Raw genomic sequence first — 22966 nt, forward strand, 5'->3', positions numbered from 1 at the left:
AGGGGGAGACAGACAGACAGAGTTGAGAAAGATCTCAAGCACTGCAAACAGGAGTTTGGGGGCTGAGGTGTGGGTGTGGATCCCGAGGCAGCCGATTTCAGGCTTTCGGGCTTACATTTGTTGGTGCCTGAGACGGTTTTCATACCATCTTTTGCTGTCACCGAAAATGACACATCAGGGCTGGGAGAAGCAGCTGCTGGTGACTTTGCACAACTAATGAACAGCCAGGGACAGATGTGTGACAGAAGCCAACTCTGCTTGCCCACCAGCCACCTGTGCTGTGTGATTAGTAGGATCCCAGGAGAGTGGCTTGGGCGGATACCTAGCTCTTTGGAAAGTCCTCAGCCTAGGGATACCCATGGCCTGGGATGTGGGTGGGGTCACAGCCGTGGGTAGCCTTTCTTCTTGAAGCCTTTTCCCAGGAAGCCAAGGGGTTTTTTTGTTTTGTTTTGTTTTTGTTTTGTTTTGTTTTTTCCCCCCAGACCCTTGAGGGAGCAAGGTCTTTTCTTCATGGGGACTCCAGAATGATTCACGTAAGCATGAGGCAGGCCTCACTCCATCCATCAGTTTAGGCTTCCATAGCAGAATGCCTCAGACAGGCAGCTTAGGGGCTTAACTTTAGCTCTGGGCGCTAGAAGTTCAAGGCCACTATACTTGCAGGACCAGTTTCTGGCTGGTAGCTTGCTGAGTCTGCCTTCTTGCTGTGTCCTCACTGGTGGTGTGTTGTGAAGCAGGGATGGGGAGGGTATCTTTGGGTCCCTTAGAAGACCACTAATCCTTCTAATTCAGAACTCATCCTGTGTCCTTGTTTGAATTCAGTTATTTCCGCGTGGCCCTGTCTCTAAATACAAGGGTCAGGGACTTAGCACACAAATTTATATTACATCTCTAGCAGTAATGTGAAAAGAGTTGGCCTGGGATCCTGGCTGCTGCTGGCAACTGATATAAAGAGCCTGGGATGGAGTGAGGCAAGTATCGTATCCTGTGGCATTCTCTCCAGTGCCTGTGGCAGGCATAGCTAGTCAATTACAAAACTCCTGTCTGCTATGCTACGTGCACTTCATCATGGAGCCCCTGCCGGCGTGTCAAGCCTGCTACAGAATGCCCATCAATCTATCTAGGATGCCTGCCTTCGTGTCTTCCGAACTATTCCAGGCCCTCCAGACCCAAGGTCCTTGTAGTAACCCTGGAGCCCAGCCTTCACTGTGTGAACTCCGTCCTCCGTCTTTGTCTCCATTGGCCATCACTGCCACCAGAGCCAGCTCTCTGGTCCTTTGTGAAGAGTGACTTGTAGGACTGCTTGGTCGAATCAAGATATCAAGAAATGGGGAGCAAAGCACTGCCAGTTGCACCCTTCCTCTGCCAGTTCATGGGCACATACTCTGTCAAAGCAGTGAAGCCCACCAATTGCCTAGCTGAAGGACTGTGTCTGAGTACATGATACCCAAGCTCGTATGTGTTTGCAGAGCTATTTACTTGCCAGTTATCACCCCTTACTGTGAGAAAGTGGGGAGAAATTGTAATACACATATTCTGCGGAATTGTACCTCTCATTTAGGCAAATCTGGAGTCCTGTGCATTGATATTTTTTTACAGCAAAATTGAAAAGAAATTTTAGGAGAAGAGAGGAAGCCCAAGAGTTGGAAAGGTTGTGTGTGGAACCAGGGATGGAGCTGGATTGGGTGGAGACTGTCGTCCCCTCTTTCCTGGGGATGGAAAGGTCTCTGAAGCTGTGTCTTGTCCTGAGGCTTAACCACCAGCTTTTTGCACCTCCTAGGCTCTGGGGCCAATCAGCATGTGGCTTCCTGAAGGAGGGGAACAAACGGAAAATGTGATGGTTCTCAGTGCACAAGTCCTTACTGTCCAAAGGGAATTAACTCAAGCTCATAGTTGAGGCAGTGAACTCTGGGTGAACATGAGGAGTCCAGGCTAGGCCTTTCTGTGTGTGGAGTAGTATGTCAGGCATGGAGGTCGCAGAACAGGCAGATAACAGAGGCATAAGCCTATTCTTTGTCTGGTCTTTTTGTGACCCTAGACCCCAAAGGTTTTGCAGGTTCTTTTTGGTTTCTTTTTTGTGAAAGATTCTAAGTGTACTCCAGTCTCTGATGTTGAGGTTAAAGTTGGGTGTGGAATTCTGCATAGCTGAGTCTTCCAACAATGCCCACAGGTGTTGGTGTTTACCACTTCCTCGCTGCTGTGATGAAATACCTAGCAGAAACAGGATGAAGAGTTGATTTTAGCTCTCGGCTTCATGGGTCTTAGCCCGTGCTTGCATGGCTCACACCAGGAGGTAGACACAAAAGGCCCATTCTAAGCTGACTTTCTCCTTGTTCTTGACTCTGTTCGGGTACCCAGCCCATGCATGATGCTTCCTGTGTTCAGGGTAGGTCAGCCCCCTTTGCCTTTCTGGAAAAGCCCCCACAGACACCCATGGGTGTGCTCCACCATCTCCTAGGTGAACATAAGTCCCATCATGTTGAGCATGACTGACCATCTCAAAGACTTAGCTGTTACTGGGACCACAAGCCTTGTTTATGGGTCGTTTGAATGAAGCAACAGTTGTTAGAATTGCCTCAGGAAGGAGGTTAGCAAGGTGAGCAGGTCATGGAAGATTCTGGTAATAAGAATACCAACTCCATTATGAACCTCTTTTTTCATAAGCTTCTCACAGCCTCTGTGTCTACCAGGCCTGACCACCAAACCTGGGTGGGTTTCCAGTGAAGGAGAAGGGTGGTTTTCTTATGTCTAGGCTTTGACGTCTTGTTCAGATGGACACTGTGACCACCTCCCCACTTCCAGCTCTTCCCTAGACCCCTGCAGGCCCCAGGGCTCAAAGACTTAGGCCTAGCAGTCTCAGAGCCCTGAGTCAGGTCTGTGTCTGTAGATGAGAGGTAACTTGGGGTCATGCTTCCTATAGAATTGCTGACTCTCTATCAGGCCTCACTCCTGACACTGAGCCCTGGTCCTACCCAAGCTGTCCTGTGGGTGCCCACTGCAATAGATCTAAGACATGCCCTATCAGTTTCTAACAGAAAAGAAGATTGAGGCATTTGCCCCTCGGGAAGGGGAATGGCGCCATGATGAAGATGTTCTGACACTCTCAGTGACTACTTGCAATTGGGGACTGATGATAGGACACCCAGGAGAGGCAGGGTGTGGCCAGCCTCCATGTGGAAGGTCTCTGAATGGCATAGTACCCGCTCATGGGACTTCCCACTGTGTGGTCCAGGTGCCAGGCCCAGCTTTAGGAAGCAGGCAAGCCATTCAGTGAGGCCTGCGTGTTGGGAGTGGCGTACTGATCAGCTCTCTGCTCTCTCCCACAGCACGAATTATCAAGACAAAGCAGTGGTGTGACATGCTCCCCTGCCTGGAGGGGGAAGGCTGCGACTTGTTAATCAACCGGTCAGGCTGGACTTGCACACAGCCCGGAGGGCGGATAAAGACCACCACGGTATGTGGCCCCTTTCCTTTCTTGTGGGCATGTTGGGGGAGAAGTGAGCGGACACCACGGCCCCGTGATGGATGTGGATACTTCGGGATGAAACAGGGACAAGTGGCAGCTGGTAATTCCATCCCTGTCAGCTCCTCCTCATCCTCTGGCATTGAGTCCCAAAGAGCCTGTCCCTAATCAATTGGTCTTTGGGTACACGGGGACTATGCCACAGAATGCAGAACCCCATAGACTGATCAGCTGGGTTGGTCATCTCAGAAGAGAAGCTAACACAGTGCATATTGCACGGTGCATATTGCTGGCAGCGAGGTTGCTTACTTTGGAGGGATGATGTGGAAGTACATCAGGCACCTCAAAATCTAAGAGCAAGTTTCTCTACCCCACCTGAGGCCAAGTGGAATCCAGATTCAGGTTTAGGGAGGGGGCTACCTCTGGTTCTGCTGCTGCCCTAGATACGATCTGGTGACTGCTAACAGACCCCAATGGCTCCCTAAACTTCAGCCCGCTCATCCTATCGAGCCAGGCACACTAAGCTCTTTCTGGAGGCCACAGCCAACTTGATCTCCAGAGCCACTCTTTCCACAGATGGCTGAATACAGAGGACTCTGGGATGCTCTGATTTTTGTTTTTCTGGTTGCCCGTTCTTTGAAATTTCTGAGGTGTGATGGCTCCACATACTGCCTAGGCACTGCAGACAGTTATCCATCTGTGATATGCAACTGAGAGGTGAAAAGACAGTGGGCAAGACAGATGGGTAAGCCTCCTCAGGTCAGTGACTGGTCACTTAGCACTGGCTTCTTTGAGAACAAGGCTGGGTGAGACCTGTTTGGGTTAGTGTGGGAACCTGTTGGGTTGAGTGGACACAGAATCAAGCACACTACAAAGAGACTTAGGCTCTGAAACGCCTGTAGAGGTGTATGGAGGGGGAAGCCACAGGTATAGGATGCTGCCCTATGTCTGCCTCTGTCCTGTGAAGACCACAGGTACAGGTTGACCCCCTGAGCTCCCAAGATGCCCCAGGCAGGGGCCACAGATAGATATGAGATGAGATAATAGATAGTGATGAGCTCCATCAGCCATAACCATGCAGAGGGATGCTTGAAGGCTCGCCCAGTGCCCCAGCTTAGTCTCCTGTATAAGGCCTAGCATCCCCAACTACATCCCAAGCTGGGTAAGTGCTACAATGGTGAAAACTGATGCCAAGAAAGGAGTTGCATATCCATAGTGCCCCCCCCCATGATTCAGTTCAGAGTCACAGCAGGGCTAGATGTTCTTAACTCCTGGCCTGTGTCCTTTTGGGGACCAGATGTAGCCCTAGGCTTGGTGTATTCCCCACTTGCCGGAGTCACACTTGGAAGGGATGGGAAATTAAGGGCATGTGTAATTGCAATTGGGCACCACAGTGGACTGGGTGGGTGTGAGGGACTCCTGAGCCAACTTTACCCCCTCAGAAGCAAGGAGGGAGCTGTATAGCTCTGCAGTCTAGTCCACATGGTGTCCTTGAGTCTATAAAATGAGACCCATCTCGTACTGGAACCTCTAGCCTAAGGTGACGTGTTTTTAAGCTGTCTAAAATGTTGCTTCTCAAGCCAGATCTAAAGAAACCACAATTAGCTGGACAGTGGTGGCACACACCTTTAATCCCAGCACTTGGGAGGCAGAGGCAGGTGGATCTCTGTGAGTCTGAGGCCAGCCTGGTCTGCAGAGAGAGTTCCAGGACAGACTCAAAAGCTACATAGAGAAACCCTGTCTCTAACAACATAATTAAAGTCTCTACTATGTGATTGCTTCAAGGCCTCTTATATTGTAAATTAGTAGCATAGGTTCCACGTGTCACCATAAATTGTTGGAAAATTGTTTTTCCAAGATGTCAGTTGTCACATGTTATATTAAGAAGCCTGGTGACCACGTAATGGCTATTAATTTCTTTCCAGCGTCACTCATCCCAGATAGAACCTCCCTTCAACCAAGACCCCTCTCTACTCTGCACCCCAGCTATACCAGCTCTACATCCATACACCTCTGTGACACCCTAACCCTAGCACGGTGTCACTTGCTGATTATATTTCTCTGTGTGTCACCCGAGTGGGGGGGGCTATTCACAGGCATTTAGCTGGGTCTGGGGATCCTATAGCCTGTCCCCTCCTGGGGCCTCCTAAGTACGTGTGATAAATGGATCCATTGATTAGCTCAGCCCAGACCCCAGGCGCATGCTGATGTTCGCATTTCTGAAATCACTGCTTCTCAAAAGCGTGGGTCACCACCCCATTAGTGGGTCATGAAATTAATTTACTGGCTCATGATCAGCATGTAAAAGGAATAAGAAAGGTCATAAAAATACTAGGATGCTTCTCGGGTCACCGGAACGAGTGCCACTTACAGCCACATAAGCACAGTGGTGCTGTGTGAGATGAGTGTCACTGTGGAAAGTGGGAAGTCCATGGCCCCGATGACTCAGGAGACAAACGAGCCTCTGGGCTAGCTCTGCTGCCTCTGGAGTTGCCCCTTAGACTTTGCCCTGTGAGCATCCATCTGCACTGAGCCAGGTGACAGTGAATGCTAAAGGTTCTCCTTGGGTGTGGAAGCAACACTCCTTCCTTTCTACGATACATTGTTTCTAGAGGTGGGGCAAGGGGTGGGATTCCCTTCCCTTCTACAGCTCCCAGACTCCTGTTTTCCACATCCAGGGGACCTAAATGAAAAGGGCTAGAGGATCCCAGGTGGGGACTCTGGTCCCTCATAGCTGGCCAGCAATGGATGTCAGTGCAGATGTTAGCTGGCTTTGGCTGCACTGCGCCCTGCATATATTAGTGGCTTTCGGGAATATTCTAGTCAGTGTTTACTCTGCATTTCTGTGATGTTTATGAATTGCAAGATGCTCGGTGGTGAGCCATACCGTTCCCTAAATCAGAATAAACCAGCTGGATTGGAATCCATCTTTCCCAATTAGCTATTAAGCATCACATTTTGATTCCATATGCATAAACACACGTTTGTGGGGGTAGGGAGGTTTGGGGAGGGATTTCTGGGAGTCCTGCTCAAGGGTTAGCATTCCATAGCAGTGTGTGCCCCAGAGAACATAGAGTCAATGACGTCCACATGCCGACTGGAAGAACACATGTGGATGTGGATATCTGGCCTCTGCACCCAATGTTTGGGGGCCTCTATTACAGAAGTAGAGTCCGCTCAAGCAGTCAGTCTGAGCACCAGTTCCTCTCAGCTTGCCTGCAACTAGCTGCTGACTTGAGCTGGGCAGCCTGTGCCTCCACGCACTGGGGCATCTGGAGGTCAAGAGCACCGAGATCAGTCATATCACCAAAGAACACAAATGCAGATGGTCCTGCTTCTCAGCCATCCCAACAGCATCCTCTACCATGCTTAGCATCTGTCCAGGGCAACCTTTCTTCAGGAGAGCTGCCCTGGAGCAGGGAGGGCCCTGGCCCCTTCTGGTGCACAGCCAGTTGTTCAGTGGGCTGCCAGAGTGAGGTATGAGGCCCTGGAAGGTGCTGAAAAGAATCTAAACATCAGAAGGATGAGATCAGTCCCACACTGTCCTGTCTTGACACAAGGTAGAGTCATTTGTTCTAAAAGGGACTCTCAGTTGAGAGAATGCCTTCCTGAGTCTGTAGTGCATTTTCTTACTTAGTGATTGATGTAGGAGGGTCCCGGCCTATTGTAGGCAGTGTGACCCCCTGGTCATATGGCCCCAAGTGCTCTAAGAAATCAGGCTGAGGAACAAAGCAGTAGTATCTTTCCTGCCTTGAGTTCCTGACCTCCTGGCCTGATTTCCTTCAGTGGTAGACTGTTTCCTGAAGTATAAGGGGAAGTAAATCCTGTTCTTCCCAAGTTGCTTTTAGTCGTGGTGTTTATCACAGCAATAAAAACCCTAATGAACGCACACATACATACATACACACACACACACACACACAGAGAGAGAGAGAGAGAGAGAGAGAGAGAGAGAGAGAGAGAGAGAGAGAGAGAGAGAGAGGCAGACCTCAGAATGTAGTACTCTTCAGGGGACTGCTCAAGCAGGGACTGGCATCCAGGTTCCCCCAGCCCAGATGTTGCAGGACACAGGTGCCAGATGTGACTCTTAACCTCTAGTTCCCTAGCTGCCAGAATGTTCTATCAGTGTTTTCTGGGAGAAGAGACTTCCTTAGCGCAGACAAAGCAGATTCCCAATGTGACAGCACAATCTATGAGGCCAGGAAGGCAAGGCTGAGGACCTAGAACCCCTCCCCGAGGACACAAACGGGAAAGGAGGTAGCATGTGAGATCATCTCAAGGGACAGTTCTCCCCTGTGACAGCCTGGTAGCGGCTCCAAGGAGGGCACCTGTGTGCCTTTCTGCATCTCGCATGAGCAAGAGGAGTGGTTCGTGGTGATGGGTTGCCTTCAGTGGACACTGGGTGTTCTTGGGGAGGTTCTCCGTTTGAATCCCACAACAGGAGGGAAGTCAGTGAGCCCCCGTCACACAGCTGACGTAAGTGAGCTGCATTGACCTCCTCTCATTCTTAAACCTGCTTGGTTCCCAACATCCTTCGAGTCCTGATGCCAGGCCCAGTACCGTGAGGACCCAGGGAACCAACCCTTAGAATGCAAATCAGGTCTCTTGTCCACCTTGCAGTATACTGGCACACCTAGGCCAAAGCTTAGAGCCTGATGTCCCCACCTCCAGTGTGATCAGAGGCCAGCCCAGGCCAGACGCACAGGGCAGAAGAAAACCACCATGCAAGACAAAATACTTTCAGCAGGCAGACTGCCAAAAAGGAATGTCACAGAACAGGAGGAGGAGAAAATCCTGCTTGCGACCCTCGAGCAGGGATGGCCTCTCGCCCAGCAGCCCCGCACCTCGGATCGATTTAGATGCTCTCTGGACGTGACGTCCTCACAAGGACAAAGCAGACTGGATTAAAAAGTGGTGTGAGCCCTGAGGCAGGCAGCCCAGGAGTCCGCTGCCTGCACCCTAACCCGTCTTTTTCGGCGCAAGTGATGAAAGACTAGAGTCATTACTTGGATCTGTACGCGGTCCATTCTCTGCTCCTCTGAGTCACCCTGTTCATCACCACGGTAATAGCCGGACATTTTAATAGATTCCGTGCGTAAACAAAAATGTATATGGAGGTGCTGCATCAAGTAGTATTGTAAGCAGAGGCATTCTTCATGCTCTCGGTGGATATGAGCCCAGAAACAACAAACAAAAAAAAGAGATTGGTTTGACCAAGCTACATTATTCCTGTCGGCATTTTTCAGAAGGAGAGGCATTACTGCTGGTCCCTCTTTTCTGTAATTGGGCTGCATTCATCTCAATTTTCCTTAAAGCGTTTGTTCTTTGAATTGTTTTAAATACATAAGTAGCAAATGGTTGAAGCTGGGGAAACTAGCTCAGTGGGGAGTGGGAAATAGGGCCCGTCCTACAAGATAGGTGGGTGTGGGGTGAGCCCATTGCCACGGGAAGGGCACACGGCAGTGGCATGATAGGGGAGAGACCAGAAGCCGGGCCAGCACCAAGCACACCTGAAGGTTGCACCAGAATGTCTAAGGGTTCCCGTGAGATTAAAGGTGAGATTTGGGGTCTTTTTAAGGTTGTGTTCTTAGAGTAGAGCCTGTGAAACTGGGGACAAGACATATGCTCAGCCTCTTTGTGTCTCCCTGTCTGTCCCTTCTCCCATCTCTCGGGCACATTGATTGTGTGTTGGAGGCCAAGGGTATAGGTCTGAAGTACGTGGTCCCCTATGTTAAGAAGCTGTTGAAACCCTCACAGCTCTCTGCAGGCTCAGTCTTTGGTGCTCAGTGGACACACTCATCTATCTTGGTACCTAGTGCACTGCTTAGAACATCGCTAAAGTGCGACCTGTTCCCAGTGCCACAACTTTTGGGTCGCATAGACACAGCTGCGCGACAGGCCTACTGCCTAGATTGTCCTCCACCCGTGGAATGTGGTAGTGGAGCCAGCACCGGAAGTGAGATCTTCTTGCAGCAGCAGCACTCCCACCCAGGCCTTGTCGGTCCAGTATTCTGAGCACTTAATGATTTTATGCTAACCATAGAAAAGATGGGGCTCCTGAGTGTAAAGTCTACATAGGACCCCATGTCCTGGGCCACCCTCTTCCATGGCCTACATGCCCTCTAGACTCGAAGAAGGCTGCTCATAAAAGGCAGGTTATAGAATGTTCCAGAAAACTGTGTTAGGCCCTAGAGTCACAGCTGAAGTAGAGCCCAGGATGATCTGTAGCATAAGTTCTAATTAGTCTTAATAATAAAAACCTGGAGTCAGATACTGGGATGAAAGCTAAAAGAAACAGAGCAGCCAGTCACTAGTTCTAAACTACTAAATGCTCAGACCGAATGGGGCATCCCGTCTCTCTCTACAGGTCCTCGTACTGAATGCATTGAGCTCCTGTCTCCTTCAGCATTATGTTCCTCTCTCTGCCCAGCCATATCCCTTCCTGTCTCCACCTCCTTAGTGCTGGGATTAAAGGTGTGTGACTCCCAAGTACTAGGATTAGAGGTGTGAGCATGACCCCTGTTTCTCTTTCAGACTGGATCAATTTCATGTAGCCCAGGGTAGCTTTGAACTCACAGAGATCCATCTGTCTCTGTCTCCTGAATGCTGGGATTAAAGGTGTGTGCCACCACTGCTTGGCCTCTATGGCTAACTAGTGTGGTTATTCTGCATTCTGATCTTCAGGCAAGCTTTGTTTGTTAGATCACAAACAAAATACCAGCGCAATGTGTAGAAGGAGACTCCTCGTTCATTTCCTGGCTGTCCAGACCTGAATAATGACACAGAAACTATGATAATTACAACACTGCTTGGTGTATTAACTCAGGCTTCTTATTAGCTAGCTCTTATATCTTAAATTAACCCATTTCTACTAATCTGTGTATTGCCATAAGGCTGTGGCTTACCAGAAAGGTTCCAGGGACATACTTCTCCTTCTGCAGCTGCATGGTGTCTCTTTGACTCTGCCTGCTCACTCTCTCTATCTCTGTTCTGATTTTCCACTTGCTTTACTCTGCTAAGCCATTGGCCTCAGGAGCCTTATTCATCAACCAATAAAAGCAGCACATATACAGAAGGACATCCCACATCAGCAATGGTCAACTCTGATAGGCCCTTCAGGATCCCCTACACACAGTGAAGTTGATACCCAGGTGACCATCCTAAGGTGCACCACCCCAGGCCACTGCCACCTACTGGGCCAGGCATGTGTCCAACAGGGAAGCCTTTCACCAAGAAGGGGCCAGGCTCCATTTTGAGAGGCAATACTATCGGAGTGCTTCAAGTTTGTTTTTCTGTGTTGGTGTAATTTGGCCTTAGACTCTCAGATAAAAATGGTGTTGTTATCATTAAGGACAGAAGTAAATGCAGGTCTGAGCTATATCAGAAATAGTGAGATATTATTGAGTGTAAAAGCTGGAAGATTAGTCAGTGCCTGTGTGTTCATCATGGAAGCTGTTGGGGTCATGCCTCCGTACACCCTCATGAGCTCTCTCCCTGGACTAGGCTATCCCTTGGTCCTCGGCTCCAGGTTCCCTGAGTTGTCCTTGTTGTTAGGGTGTACAGATTTGACTTGCTGACCTTAACCAGCTATGATAGCAATGAGTGAGCAGGGGTGGCTTTGCTGGTAGCCGACCCTTTGCCGTGGCCTGTGTGCTAATAGAGGCAATGAAATATGAGCCTCTGGCCTAGGTATTTGTCCTGGGGTTTCTGTTGCTGTCACAAAACACCATGACCAGAAATCAAATTGGGGAAGATAGGGTTTGTTTGTCTTACACTCACTTTCATATCTCTGTTGGTTAGTGAAGACAATGAGAACAGAAACTCAAATAGGGCAGGAACCTAGAGGTAGAACCGGGTGCAGAGGCATGGGAGCAGGCTGCTGCTTAACGGCTCGCTCCCCATGGCTTGCTCAGCCTGCTTCCTTAGATAACCCAGGACCACCAGTCCAGGAATGGCACCACCCAAATAGGCTGGATCCTCCCCTATCGATCACTAATCTTTAAAAATGCCCTGTAATGGGTATTATGGGGGGCCATTTTCTCAATTAAAGTTCCCTCTTTTCAGATAACTCTATCTTGACATAAAGCTCTCCAGCACAGTGTTTGGGATACATCTTTTAAAAAAGCAAAATTGAGGAATTTGTGTCACTGTCTACATAGCTTTAAATTTGCTCTGTTAAAATTGCACTGTTTAAATTGCACTTGGCAGGTGCATCAAGTCCTAGGTCATCTGTCCCAGTGATAGCACTAGCTTAGTTGACACTGAAGATCTGCCACCAGGTCCCCATAAATGCCCTGTCCCCTGCACTGGAGCATAAATCTCATAAATTAGCCTGCGGCATACATAATAACACCTAGGCACATCTTGAGAGAAGAGCCCTATTGTAGGACTGATGTATGGTACCAAGTGAAGGTTCTGCATCAGACACTATCATCCCTAGCCTAGGGAACTGACACTTGTGTGTTCTGGTCAGGTGACATGTGGCAGTTGGGTCTTCCCAAGCCTTGGTTTTCTTGTTTGGAGAAGGCAGGAGGGTCCCTCAGCTAGCCTCACAGGTTATTGGGATGGGAAAGGAAAGGATGGAGGGAAAAGGCTTCTGAGATATTAGGGGGTCTTTATATCTAAGGTTGTTGTTCTTTTACACCCAGCATATCCTGGGGTACTCACACCCCATTGACTGTGTGAGATGAAGGAGCCTCTTCTAGGAAGCCTTCTTTTTGGTGTGATAGCATTCATGCAATGGGAAAGATCAGGGCCCTGCATCTCCCAAGTGTACAGTTTTGATTCTGATTGAGTCTGCTATATGTAGCCATGGCCTTCAGGATCTCACAGGGCACTGCTGGGTGCGCTTCCAGGGGCGTGGGGTGAGAGAGCGATATTTTTCTTCACTGTAGGAGAAATGTAACTATGGGAAGAGAGCACAGTGCCTCTCCCAAGTCCTTGGAGAAGGATCCATGATTTGTAAATTAATACAGTGGCTGGACTCAACAGGCTGGCTTCATCTTCTGCCCAGCTTCAAGTTACAGAAGGTGTTTGAAATAATGAAATAAGAACTCTCAATATCATCGAGACTCAAGGGCAAGAAAAGACTCCCCTTGTAAGGTGGTTTTGGGCTTTTCCGGAGAGCAAACAGCCCATGTCACCAGTGATCCCTACTTTGACTGTGAGTCACCATGCAAAAGAATCCTAGGACATCTTCCTCTTAGTGTGATTAGCATCTGAATATATGAGGATGGTGAAGATGGGAACACAGGAAGGCAGAGGGTGAGCCACCAGAACTCTGCTCCTGTAAGAGGAACAATGGCCACTCAAGAGAGTTGGCTGGCAAAGCTTACTTGGTGGACAGAGCATCTTTTGTGAATGAGAAACAAAGAGAGGGCCTAGTTCAGACCCTGCACTCATCCTGTCTGCTCCTTGATCTCTAAGGGGAGTGAAATTAACGAAGCTGAGGTAGAACCCAAATTTCTAATAGCAGGAACCGAGTCCTGAGGCCACCTCTGGCTGGTGGGAGCCTCCTGGTGGTCACATGAAATGAGTATTTCTTCACAATTATGAGCATCCAGGTCCAGCCTGGAAGAGAACGAAGCAACCCATATCCAGGGGAGCAAAAAGGATCTGAAGACTTGGCATCCAAACCTTTGAGTACAGGGCAACTTTGGTCTTTGCCTGATGAGATGCAGGCCATAAACTGGAGCCTGGGGAAATGAGCATTATTTGTGAGGAGGAGTATACTGAAGAGAGGGCCAGGTAGCCCTGTAGCACCCCACAGGGCTCACAATGGCAGCCCCAAAGATGTTACCTGGATATACTGGAGCTGAACATGACCATGGCCATTATTCCGGGATGACATGGCAGAGAAGAGCATAGAGTGGGGGCAGACCCTCTGTGCTTTCCCACAGAGACACATGGTGCTTGTAAAAACACTAGAGACCTAAGAGCAGAATTCAGATGTGTATTGGAAGCTACAACTAATAGGACCGTCCCTGCAGACATGGAAACCACAGTGTGAGAGCAATCTTAGAACTAGGAAGCAGCGAAGAAGAGGAAAAAAGAAGGTGAAGGAGACAGGTTTGGAGGTCAGGGGTGGGACACGCAGCCTAAGAGCAGGGGTGCATCAGGAAGGGAAAAGATGAGCTTCAGGGGGAAGTAAGGTGTTAGAAAGAAAGAGGCAAGTCTCCTAGGCCGAAGAAAAGTCCCAACTAAAGAAAAAGCTTGACTAGATCATAGGATGGGTTTGAGTTTGTAAATGAAGGAAACCTGTGTGATAGCCTTTTAGGGGACACTGAAGAAAAATAAAGTTGGAAGAACGTAAGTCCATGGAACCATGTCGACACAAACAGTCTTGAGAGCCCATAAAGACCCGAAGCCAGAAGATAAAGGAAGGGCTGTCAGCAAGGGAGACCAAAACACAGTCTCCCTCATGAATGCAATCCTATTTCTAATTGCTTTGGACTAAGCGAGTAACCAGGAATATTTTCCATGACTGGGAGAGCATACCCTCATAGAGTGTTGCTAAAAAAGATGAATAAAAGATACATGTCAGGTCTACTCAAGTTTCTTCTCTAGTTGGGACTTTTCTTTCTAACACTCAGATCAAAAAGCAAGAAGACCCTGAAATCAGGAAGGAAATATAGAAGAGTCCCTGCGTGGGAGGGTGGATGTTCACTGCTGACACCAATCTCAGGGTATGACAGACACACGTATAAAACCCCAGCACTCAGGAGACTGAGGCAGGAAGATCTCCAGTTTGAAGCCAAGCCCGTTGCTATGGCTACACAGTTGAATGCAAACTCCCAGGCCTCTTCCTTAATTTCCTCTGAATTGTGCAAAACTCTCCTTATGTAAATGATGCTCTAGTGTCACCTGTGGTTGATTCAGAATGGCCAGGGAGAAACCAGCAGCAATGTGGAAAGGATCACCCGAGCCCATCCTTAGTGTAGGGTCATCCCTCTTTGTAGTCAGAAATATTCAGGATGGCCTGCTTTGGTCCTTTGGGAAATGGTCTACTCAATTCGATTGACATTGAAAGCTACCAGTGAAACTAAGCCTGCTGCCTGCTAAAGCACCCCAAACAAAAGAGCAAAGAAAATCTGAGCATGTGTGCAAACTGAGTGGAGCCAGGAGAGAAGGGTAGCCAGAAGACATTACAGAGCATTGTGGATGACAGGACATCGCTGCCTGTGAAAACAATAAATATAAGTGGACCAGCTGTCACCATCAAAAAGGCAAGGACTATAAGGGCAGTTTTTCAAGATACCAACTGTTCAGAGGTATCTGAAGGTACTTTTAGCAACACAGGAAGGTTTAAGGTGAGTAAAGAAAACTGTACCAAGTGATGGGATCAAAAAGAAAGCAAGAGAAGAGATAAAAGAACTTGGAGCATGGTGATGTCATGTTGGTACAGTTACTTAATGCTGTGGTTGTTTTGCACATTGTAGTTCAGGTTGAAAATAAGGAGTAAAGTCTGGGACCCCCGCAGCTGACAAGCATGTTAGAGACACAGATAAGGGAAGCATGACCGCAGACAAAGTGGCCAGAATTGGTGTTTGAAGTTAAAGGTTACATGGAGTTTGAAAGTTGTATATCTGGCAGACTGGGAGAGATCAAATCATCACTGCCAAGAGCAGGAGGCTGGAAAAGCAGGACATGGGTCCTGTGGATCCCACCTTCCCACAGATGCTTTTGTAGTTACCTGTGGAAACTGGAGTATAAGCAAGGCTGTTCCTATTGTATCATCATTTTCAAAATCACCACAAAAATATCTGTAACTCCCAGACGGAAGAGGTGTGCCAGCCTTCCTTTCCAGTCTAAATCATGGAGCTCTGCTTCCTTAAGGCCACAGAGGATTGAAGCCAAGTTGTCTTGCAGCATGCTACCTCAGAGGTAAACTGGCTCGCACAGCTTTGGTCTGTGTCCATATAAAATAAGCAAGATGCTGCCTTCAGCGTTGGTGCTAAAGTGAGCCATCACTGGTGAGGTCAGTGATCAGAACAGGGCTGGACCACACTGGACAGTCACACCTGGAACTAAGGTCCCGTTTAGGTTGAAGCAGAAAGAATTCAGCGTGTCTAATGAAAGGTGTTCTTGGAATGAGTGAGTCTTTACAAATCAGGAATCGTGAAAATAAAGAACCTAGATTTGGGGTAAGCAACCATCCAAAAATAGGAAAAATTAACATTGAAATTATTAATTAGCTTAAAAAGAAACACCTGGACTCCGTTACTGTATCTTTAGTAATCTTATAAAGACATGTTGTTTGTTTTGTTTTTAACTTCTATTTAACTCATATTTTTAAGACCAAAAAGTAAATGTAGAAGAAAAAAAATGTCAGTCTTACATTCAGACTTTTCAAATGTGCAGGAGATACCCGTGTATTCACTGGGAAATGGGAGCTTTGACTGTATGCATGATTTTGTGTGTGTGTGTGTGTGTGTGTGTGTGTGTGTGTGTGTGTGTGTGTAAAATGAACAAACATATCAGAAAGGGAAATGGTGTTAATAATCTCCTGTAAACTCCTAGGCTGAGGGAGTTTAATAGGCACATTCTTTAAAGTATTTAGCATGCAGGACTCTTTCCCCCTAAGTAATGAGAAAATGGAAAAATGCTGGTTTAATTTCAGGAAGCCCTGATTGCAGATGTATCCCCAAGAATGGAAAAGCAGCATTGCTTTTTGTCACGAAGACTGAGGCTGGTGTTACAGGATATTATGGGTATGCAGGAGGCACCCAGCTAAGTACCCCTGGGGACTGAGCCCTCAGCTGTCTGAAACACTACAGATGCATCTGGGTTCCTGCCGCTGCAGCATGCCTTTGCCAATGACACTATCAAATGGGACACGTGTCATCTACACCTGCAGGAAACCGCAGCACCCTTGAAAAGTAAGACAAAGCCAGTGGCCATACAGCAGGGTTTGTATAAGAAATGAAGTCGTACTTCTGTTTTTCAAAGTCAGGTAGTACGATATACTTCAGTATTTGGCCGCCACCACGCCAGAAAAATGAGTTTATCCATCAGTCAGTATACCCAAAAGGCAGCAGGCACACACTAACTGTACATGTAAATTGTGAAAATCAAATGAGCAGTACCGGAAGCCTCAGACTTCAGCGTCACAGTGGTTCTGGTGTTCCCTGTACTGGATCTGCCTAAAGCCAGAGGCATTGATTGTCCTGCAGGCAGGCCCAGCCCTGCAAGGAGGCCAGTCAGGAGCTTCGGTTTACCGCCACCACTGATCACTCTCTACACATTCTTGAAAAACCAGTGCTGGAAAGATCTGAGGTGAGAAATGCAAGCCCCGTGGGCCCCAGAAGCTCAGCTGGATGCCTCAGAAGTAAAAAATTGGACCTGCAGTCAGTGCCTTCAACTTCGAGTGTGATGTGCCCACGCACACCCTGTGGTGAAGGAGTTGGACAAGCAGTGGATCCACAGACCAGACCCAGCTGCCCTGTTTGGAGATAAAGCCTTGGGGGAGGGGGGATCTGTTGTGCTCGCTCACATCTGATGCCAGAATTTCCATTAAGTTTCCAATGACATTTGGGGGCTTTACAGATGGTTTTACATTTTTTCAATGTAGGTCACTTAGGGGAGTGTGCAGGTCCTTGCCCTGCTACAGCAGACACATGACACCAACGTTGGCATGGAGACAAAGGTCACATGAGAGTCATACGAGGGTCTTGGTTCTGGGCTTGAGGCTCTGGCCAAGCCTGAGCTCTGGTTCTGCCATTGGCCTAGATGACATGTGTTGACAAAGTCCCAGACACTTAATTAAAGTCTGGCAATGCTTAGCCCTTGTTACGGTTGTCTCCTAACTCACGGAACAGACCTGAAATGTGGCCCTGAAATGGAGCTAAGCATTCCTAAGAGTTGGATTTGGGACACGTCAGCATTTCTGAGCATCAGCAGTTGCTGGGAGGATTGCTTTAGGATTTCGGGAAAAGGGCAAGTTGGATCCTTACCACACACCATGTCCTAGATGAAATTCCCTAGGGATTGCAGAATGGGATGAAAACAGAGCTGGCTGGTGAAGACAAAGCAAGGAGGAGCACTGAACCAAGTTCAGAATTAGGAAGGACACTGCAAGCTCAAGCCCCGCCTGCAAAATTCCATAGCAGCAGCTCACGCCCCCTGGTATTGTGAGCTGGGCAGCGTTCTCTAAGAAGGCAGGACGTACCAAACGTGGCAGAGGCATGAATGCACCGAATTCATGGCATGACTTACAGACTGCAGCTGCCAGGCATTTCAAGTACCACAAATCTCTAGCCTGGGGTGGAGAAACCCATGGACTGGAGGTACAGCTCTATGGCAGATCATATGCCTAGGATGTCTGGTGCCCTTTGTTTAACCCGTAGCCCACTGCCCCCTTCCTCTCAATGATCAGTGTCCCAAATATCTGTTCTACTGAAATCATTTTAATACGTAATCCATCGTAAAGCTGAAGAATTATAGGTAGAACCGAGGTAATCTGGAGATTGGATGGAACAGTGGACAATTTTGTGTGCTGCAGAAACAGTCTACAGAGGAAAAGGAATGAGAGGTGGGAATTGCCAATTCCTGCTGTGTGAAACAGGAATGCAGAAGAACGTGTGGAGGTTCTTCTCAGACCATAGTTGATAAAAACACAAATGAGGTGGCAATCATCAGAGACATTGCTTTTCTCTCCTTCCAGCTACCTCTGTAGCCTTCCAGAAGACACGAGGATGTATAAACTCATCAGTCTTCTGGAAGGTGTTTGGACAGCATCGGTCTGGATAATCAGAGAGAAGTGCTCAGTGCACTTGGAGCCCAGGGTTGCCATTGTTCAGGAAAGCGAGCCTAGAGTTGGCACAGGACCCTCAGTTCCACTCCTCGTGTCTTTCTACCCACGAAAGAGGATTGCCTGGCCACACACGTGCACACCTGTTTATCGTGACGTTGTTCAAGCAGCCAGCCACTCAATGGCTAGGTGTCCATCAGTGGCCAGTGGGTGAATAACTGTAACACTGCCCTCAGCTGTGAAGAGGAATGGGCGCTGCTGCTTGCCACCATGCGGTACACCTTGTACGCTTCGTACTGCGTGAAAGAAACCAGGACTGAGTCCTCACTGTGTGCCTCTTCTGCTTCTGTAAAATGGCCAGTCTGAGAAGACCAGAATGATAGGAAAATGCCAGGAGCTTATAGAGAAAGGGGATGATGGCTGACGGCATGGTGTCTCATTGAGGACACAAAGTTAAACTAAACCAAACGGTGGTGGTGATTGCCCAAGCCCTGTAAATATACAAACACGATTCCTGATTAAATATCATGAAATGGTTAGCACCATCTCCATGAAACAGCTACAGTGGCCATATTGATGTTGTGCGCTCCACCTAGGGAGATTTGCTCAGAATCATCTAACTAGCCTGAACTCAGGAGCCCTTTCCTGATGGACTTCAGTGCTGAGGGACAGTAACATCTCTTTGCTGCCTTGAGTCCTGCTCAGAACCTGAAATCTAGTCAGCACTCTATTCCCAAAGCTCACTGCTGGGCTGCAGGGTTTAACTCTTCTCCCTGCGGCTCAAGATTCAAGATAGCAAAGGTGAACCAGCTACTTGCACTTGAGTCCCTGTCTCTGCTCTTTTGGGTGTCTGCACCCCTCAAAGGCATCCAGAGCACCTCAGCTTCTAGCTCTGTCCCTCAAGGACCTTCTGCTATGGATCCTGTGGGGAGGGATGTCACCTCACCAGGGACCATCCTCACTGCTAACAGTCACTAAATTGAGGAAGGAGGCTAAAGCTGCGGGTATGATAGTTTGATGTGCTCATGCCTAACCTCATTCCAGTTTAAAATGTATAAGAAGCTAGTTCTTCCTGGGCAGGATGGGTCAGTTTTCTATTGCTGCATACTGAACTCACAGACTTTGCAACCCACTTTGGCATGCTTCTGAGGTCAGGGGTCCCACTACTGACTAGCTTTTCTAGCAGGTATACACTGTAACTGTGTGCACACAGATATATGATCCCAGCAACATTTACACATTCACATGTACGTACCTCACTCGTGTGTATGTGCTATCTCACAGCTATATACATGCATACAAAACAGCCACATGCACACAAGGCACATGTATTGCATGTATACATGAATCATACGTGTATATATCATATCTTCAAGCACATACATGTGCATGCCATTCCCACATGTGCACACGCATACACCACACCTGCTTTCACTCACAGATACATTCACATACACATGCACATATAGCCTACACAATACATACATTTAAACATGCACATATTTGCCTGTTGACTGATGTTTCTGTCCCACCAGGTCCCACAGCCATTTAGTCCCAAATAAACACACAGAGGTCTACATTAATCATAAGCTGACTGACCTATTAGCTCAGGCTTCTTATTAGTTCTTCTAACTTATATTGGCCCATAATTCTTGTCTGTGTTAGCCACGTGGCTTGGTACCTTTTCTGGCAGTCACATCTTGCTTGCTCTGTGTCTGGCTCCCTCTGTGTCTAGGTGACGACTGCAGACTGAAACTTCCCTCTTCCCAGAATTCTCATTGCTCTGCCTCTACTTCCTTCCTGGTCACCCTGTCTATACTTCCTTCTTGGCCATTGGCCAATCAGTGTTTATTTAAAATAGAAATGACAGGGTGCAGACCATTGTCCCACAGCATTTGCCAGTATTTTTCTCATAGGTACTGTGGTCACCTTGTCATTACAGGCCCTTAGCCACTGGCGGTGGGTTAGGTATAGAAGCAGGTCAAGTGCTGAAGTCCAATCAGATCTACAGCAGTTATGAGGGGCGAGTGAACACCTATCAGAACACTCATTTTCACTTGCTTTTGGTCTTCACACTGAGAGTCAGTTAACCTGAGGAGACTCCCAATGTCTTGACCTTTTCACATCCAAGTTCTGTGAGACTTTCCCTTGAGGATATATAGTCTTCCTCTGGGGTCTCCTTGACCAACAAACTTTTTAAAAGCAGGGTACCCCTTGAATGAGGACCAGGCCTACATCCTGATCATAGTGATGGAGAACTATGCTGGTGCCTGTCCTTCCCAAGGAACATGGAATGGCCAGCCTGGCAGCTGACCTGGAAGTGGGGTACAATAAAAAGAGCCATCAGCCATGACTACCTGGCACTTCTGAGAACTGCCCCACATTACAGCCCAGCTTCTGGAAGTTTCTAGGAATGCTTCCATGAGAATAGATGCCAAGAAATATAGATATAAATTTAAATGGAGTTTTTAAATTGTTTTTCTTGAGCTATATATTTTTCTCTACTTCGCTCCCTTCCTTTCCCCTTCCCTTTTATCCTTTCCCATGATCCCCATGCTCCCAATTTACTCAGGATACCTTGTCTTTTTCTATTTCCCATGTAGATCAGATCCATGTATGTTTCTCTTAGGGTCCTCTTTGTTATCTGGGTTCTTTGGGATTATGAATTGCAGACTGGATTTTCCTTGCTTTTTGTCTTGTGAGTGAGTACATATGATATTTGTTTTTCTGGGTTTGAGTTACCTCACTCAATAAGATGTTTTCTAGATCCATCCATTTGCCCACAAATTTCAAGATGTCATTATTTTTTTCCATTGTGTAAATGACCACATTTTCTATGCATTCTTCGGTCGAGGGGCATTTAGGCTGTTTCCAGGTTCTGGCTATGACAAGCAAAGCTGCTATGAACATAGTTGAGCACATGTCTTTGTGGCACGATTGAGCATCCTTTGGGTATATACCCAAAAGTGGTATTACTAGGTCTTGAGGAAGGTTGTTTCCTAATTTGCTGAGAAATCGCCACACTGACATCCAAAGGGGTTGTTCTAGCTTGCACTCCCACCAACAATGCAGAAGTGTTTCCTTTACCCCACAACCTCTCCAGCATAAGTTGTCATCTGTCAGAGGTAAGATGGAATCTCAGAGTTGTTTTGATTTGTATATCTCTGATGACTAAGGATGGTGAGCATTTCCTTAAGTGTGTTTCAGCCATTTTAGATTCAGTTTGCTCTTTAGGTCTGTACCCCATTTTTTATTGGATTATTTGTTTTGATGATCAATTTTTTGAGTTTTTTGTATATTTTGGAGATCAGCCCTCTGTCCAATGTAGGGTTGGTGAAGATCTTTTCCCATTCTGTAGGCTGCCATTTTGCCAATCATGTCCTTTGGTTTACAGAAATTTCTCAGTTTCAGGAGGTCCCATTTATTAATTGTTTCTCTCAGTGTCTGTGCTACTGGGGTTATATTTAGAAAGTGATCTCCTATGCCAATGCTTTCAAGTGTACTTCCCACTTTCTCTTCTATGAGGTTCAGTGTGGTTGCTTTTATGTTGAAGTTTTTGATCCATTTGGACTTAAGTTTTGTGCATGGGAATAGATATGGATCTATTTTCATTCTTCTACATGTTGATATCCAGTTATACCAGCACCATTTATTGAATATGCTTTCCTTTACCCACTTTATATTTTTTGCCTCTTTGTCAAAAATCAGGTTTTCATAGGTGTGTGGATTGATATCCGCCTCTTCGATTCTGTTTCATTGGTCCTCCTGTCTGTTTTTGTGTCAATACCAGGTTGTTTTTATTACTGTAGCTCTGTAGTAGAGTTTGAAGTCAGGGATTGTGATGCCTCCAGAAGCTCTTTTATTGTACAGCATTTTTTGGCTATCCTGGGTTTTTTGCTTTTCCATATCAAGTTGATTACCGTTATTTTGAGGTCTGTGAAGAATTTTGCTGGGATTTTGATGGGTGTTGCATTGAAATTGTCAATTGCTTTTGGTAAGACTGCCATTTTTACTATGTTAATTCTACCTATCCAATAGCATGGGAGATCTTTCCATTTTCTGGTGTCTTCTTCAATTTCTTTCTTCAAAGGTTTAACGTTCTTGTCATACAGGTCTTCCACTTGTTTGGTTAGAATTACTCCAAGATATTGTATATTTGTGGTTGTTGTGAAGGGTGATGTTTCTCAGAGTCGTATCTCAGCCCATTTATCATCTGTGTAAAGGGGGCTACTAATTTTTTTCAAGTTAATCTTGTATCCCGCTGCATTACTGAAGCTGTTTATGAGTTGTAGAAGTTCCTTGGTAGAATTTTTGGGGTCCCTTATGTACTATCACATCATCAGCAAATAGTGGGTGTTTGACTTCTTCTTTTCTGATTTGTATCCCCTTGATCTCCTTTTGTTGTCTTATTGCTCTAGCTAAGACCTCAAGAACTATCTTGAATAGATATGGAGAGAGTGGATAACCTTGTCTTGTTCCTGATTTCAGTGGGATTGCTTTGAGTTTCTCTCCATTTAGTTTGATGTTGGCTGTTTGCTTACTGTATATTTCCTTTATTATGTTTAGGTATGTTCCTTGTATTCCTGCTCTCTCCAAGACCTTTATCATGAAGAGATGTACTTTGTTGAAGGCTTTTTTTTTGTTTTTGTTTTTTGAGACAGGGTTTCTCTGTGGTTTTGGAGCCTGTCCTGGAACTAGCTCTTGTAGACCAGGCTGGCCTCGAACTCACAGAGATCCGCCTGCCTCTGCCTCCCAAG

At 47.1% G+C, this 22966-nt stretch overlaps 1 protein-coding gene across 2 annotated transcripts in view; it reads left to right on the top strand.

The window, feature by feature from the left end:
- Positions 1-22966, top strand: part of Tafa5 (TAFA chemokine like family member 5) — a 198022-nt gene that overhangs the window by 163945 nt on the left and 11111 nt on the right. For both annotated transcript variants that reach the window (XM_075960268.1, XM_075960267.1), the window contains exon 3: positions 3324-3451. In XM_075960268.1, the coding sequence (XP_075816383.1) occupies positions 3324-3451 (128 nt within the window). The remainder of the gene's footprint in view (positions 1-3323; positions 3452-22966) is intronic.

Source organism: Microtus pennsylvanicus, chromosome 2, assembly GCF_037038515.1.
Source record: "Microtus pennsylvanicus isolate mMicPen1 chromosome 2, mMicPen1.hap1, whole genome shotgun sequence".
Classification (NCBI taxonomy): Eukaryota; Metazoa; Chordata; class Mammalia; order Rodentia; family Cricetidae; genus Microtus; species Microtus pennsylvanicus.